The sequence below is a fragment of the Neolamprologus brichardi genome, chromosome 23 (assembly GCF_056152115.1).
Source record: "Neolamprologus brichardi isolate AB-2024 chromosome 23, ASM5615211v1, whole genome shotgun sequence".
NCBI lineage: Eukaryota > Metazoa > Chordata > Actinopteri > Cichliformes > Cichlidae > Neolamprologus > Neolamprologus brichardi.
This window is the reverse complement of record NC_142125.1, coordinates 17,724,095-17,727,660: the sequence shown is the minus strand read 5'-3', so window position 1 is coordinate 17,727,660 and position 3,566 is coordinate 17,724,095. Positions and strand designations below refer to the sequence as shown.

Sequence of the window (3,566 nt, the reverse complement as noted above, 5' to 3'; positions counted from 1 at the left end):
ACTCCTGCCTGCACACAGCCGTTTCATAACAAATTCCTATGTACGTAGTTAGAGTGTACTTCTCGATTTCTGTAAAACATTCTTTTCAAAAGGAATACAAGACGGCCTGTTTTAGGATGTAAAAAAAGCCTCATAGCAGTGAAAGTTACCATATGGTTCCCTCACCATTGCTCGTAAAGACAAAAATAACTGCTTAACTGCACATTAATCTTTATTTAATATCTTTATTGACTTGAGACAACTTTTAAATTATGTATAGTCCAGTATTTACTTGACATGTCACACAACTACATTAGGAAAATAACACAAATAACAAGACGTTATGATTTTTCTGGTTTACATTAATCTATCGTCATCGTATAATCTAACAGTATGAAAACATTTCCATCACTATTTCTCACCTTTTCAATGTACTGACTATATTAACTGATATCTTTGTAACATACATCATGAATGAAGGTACGATTATTCTAACTCAAAAACTTTTAACTGGTAGTGTAAAGTGTTTGTCAGGTTCCCATTCTTCTTGGAATTTCTAATTTTGGACTCACTCATAAACCTGAATAACGGTTCATTTTTTGTTTAACCCTGTCTGTGGAGTCTGCTTTGGATTATTTCTCCTGTTTACTTTGACACACATGTATCTAAGTGTCATAAGATGGAAAAGTATAGATATATCAAATTTTTACTTAAGTACAGTACTTAATTCATTTTGGAACAGAGAAAGTTCCTCTTCTGCTGGCAGTTTCTTATGCCGTAGGGTGAACTACCGTTCTTCTCGAGGACGCCACAGAGGCCCTCGGTTGGGCATTTTGGGATATCCTGAAATTGCATTTCTTCTCCATCCACCCACAGCCACTCACCAGCCAGGTTACACAGGCCTGTCCACACCTGCCAACAGTAAACAAACAAAATTACAGTCAGTACAGTTACGACTCTCTCACCAACACAAATGCATGCAGAAAACTGCCCAACCTCATCAGTGGTAGCCTCTTTTGCGGTCTCTCGTGCAGTGGTGTAGTCATCCAGAGTGATCAGGGAGGCCAGGTCATAGCCGTGGTTCCTGTATGAAGAGGCTGGATCTTCTGTGACCACTCCATCCAGAGACCTGCAGTGTTCTAATGCCTCCTCCCATGTTTTATTCTCCTTCACCAGAATCAGCGTTGCCTCATAACATAGGAAAGCATGTTTTTCATCACACTTCTTGCTTTCCCATTTTCCGTTGCTTTTTCTTTTCACACAGTTTTCATTCTTTTTTGGTCCTGCAAGAAGTCGAATAGACAAAAAAGACTGGGATGGATTTCAGACATGTTTTAAAGGTCTATTTTTTTTTTTTATCTAGATTCAGTTTCAAATCATTTTACCAGTACAGTGTTTATGTGTCTAACAAACCCTCCTTGCTTAAGTTGCAGCTGAAACAGTTGGTTTGGGACATCATGAAACTCATTACAGTCAACACTGTGGTGGAAAACACTGCTCCACACTGTAAATCTGATCCTTTCTCACCAGTCAAATTGTTGAATGCTCAAAATGTCTCAAACTGATTTCAGGTCACAATGCAAATAAGTTTGGTATAATTACCAGTGAGTTTGATCTTGTAACATCTAAGGAGTAAGAAACATAGTATGAAAATTTACCATCACCATCCCATTGTTTTAAGATGGCTATTTTGTCTCCTCTGGACCATTTCCATGGACTTGTTTCATCCTCCCGGGACAAACCGATCCATCCAGAGTCCTGTAGAGCTTTATTCTCTTCTGCAGTTCTCACTCGGACCAAGTCAGTGTGGTTCTTCCTGCAGTATTCCAGTGCATCTGCCCAGGTATACTTGTGAGGGCCATTATAAAACTTGATGTCCAGCAGATGTCCACACACGGGGAAAAGAATGAGCAGGAGGGCAACGTGCTTCGTCATTGTGTTTTTAACAGGAGAAAAGTGGACAAAAAGCCTGCACAGACAGGACACAGAGCAAAAATTTTATAGTGAGGAAGAGCAGCGTCTGCTGTGTCCACATAACGCTCTACTGATAAATGTTGGGAACAATAAACTCTTCATTAAACACAACTAGAGTAAATTGCACAGATATAGGTGCTTGTGTGTTTAAAGAAATTAATAAAACATTTCAAATTTCAAGTGAAATGTCCTATTATTTAAAAAGAAAAGAACACAAAACAATAGAAATACTAATTTAAATGAATTGTTGTAATGACATTTACAAAATAAGAGTGCGAGTGAGAGCAAACTGAATAGTGAGATAACTTTTGTTTTTTGTTCTTCTTTGGGGGATCATACACTGTGTTCAGTGTCTGATCCCTTTGTCATGATCCTGGGTCATTTGACCCAGCGTATTGAGTTTTAGTTTATTTTGATGTTTAAAGAGCACTAACAGTGTAGACCAGTCTAAATGGATCTTTGATGACATAAATAGCATTTTGGTTATTTCAGGTGAATTCCTCTATAAACGGCTGTTTCAAAAATGTAGATGTGATAACTCTTTATTAAGTGTCATGATCTGTCTTGGTTCCCCGTCTCATTAGTTAGACTTGTTCAGCTGTGTTCCCACCTATGGTCTATTCCTTCGTTTGCCTTGTGCTTTTAATGTCTGCCTCTTCCTCTGCTGGTTTTCGTGATCTCCCTGAATGCTGGGTTTTCTGCTAGTCTGTCTGTTTAGTTTAAAGTGTTTTCCCAGTTTTAGTTTATAATTAATGATTCCAGCAATAAAGCTGTGTTTTGAGTTTAGTTTGGATTTTGGGTCCATTCCTGCCTGCCCAACACAGCTGTTATGACACCAAGTACTTTTAGACACTACAGTGACTTTGGTCCAGTTTATACAGGAATACTTCTTTAATGAGCTGCCTTTTTTAATTATTTTTTTTTATCTATACTTGTTCCTATATCTATGTGACAGTGTAATTAATCATGGTTTTCAATCACTGACATGAAAACAGGAGTTAAACCAATTCAGTTCTCTTTCAGTTGAGCTGTGTTTATTGTCACTTTGCTCACTACATATTTTGTCAGTTATAAATTTTACTACTATTTGCTGTCAGTCAGTGTAAAACATTACGACAAAATCAAAATCAGACAAAGACGTAATGTGTTAACCTAAGTCTCAGATGGTTGTTTTAGTGAAATTGCTCTAAAATGACTAAAGAAAAATTAGAGAATGAGTTGTACATGCACACATGCTAGTCTCAGGAAGTTAAACTGCTTTTAATATACAGTTTCAGCAGATTAAAACTGAAATCAGCCCAACTGATAAAGTCCACAACTTACGTGGCTATCACACTGTTTTCTCTTCATCTCTTTATAAATATAAGTCTCTGCCATTCATTCCTCAGACCTGTTTGTACAGCAGCACTTACCTTGGTAGATGTTAGAGAATCTTTGAAATTCACTCTGGTTATGATCCCCTCTATAAGACACCAGTGGTGATTCAGAGGTCTGTTCAAAACCTGCCCAACTAAATTGATGGATAGCTCTGGCGTGGCATCCCCCAAGTCATTTAAATCAGAAGCAAAGCAGCAGCATTCAAATACACTCTATTCGGGATATTTACTTAGTCC

General features: G+C 37.7%; 1 protein-coding gene across 2 annotated transcripts; it reads right to left on the bottom strand.

Annotated features, from left to right (window-relative positions):
- Nucleotides 1–702: 702 nt before the first annotated feature.
- On the bottom strand, nt 703–1,914 carry LOC148096044 (macrophage mannose receptor 1-like). Of its 2 annotated transcripts, none has more exons than XM_087836687.1 (3): nt 1,638–1,914; nt 976–1,262; nt 703–891 (listed from the first exon to the last, which is right to left on the bottom strand). In XM_087836687.1, exons 1-3 carry the CDS (start codon nt 1,912–1,914, stop codon nt 703–705), a joined length of 753 nt encoding a protein of 250 aa, XP_087692813.1. The 2 variants fall into 2 exon arrangements, with proteins under 2 accessions (XP_087692813.1, XP_087692814.1); XM_087836688.1 differs by having other exon boundaries at nt 1,644–1,914.
- Between the last annotated feature and the right edge of the window lie 1,652 nt (nt 1,915–3,566).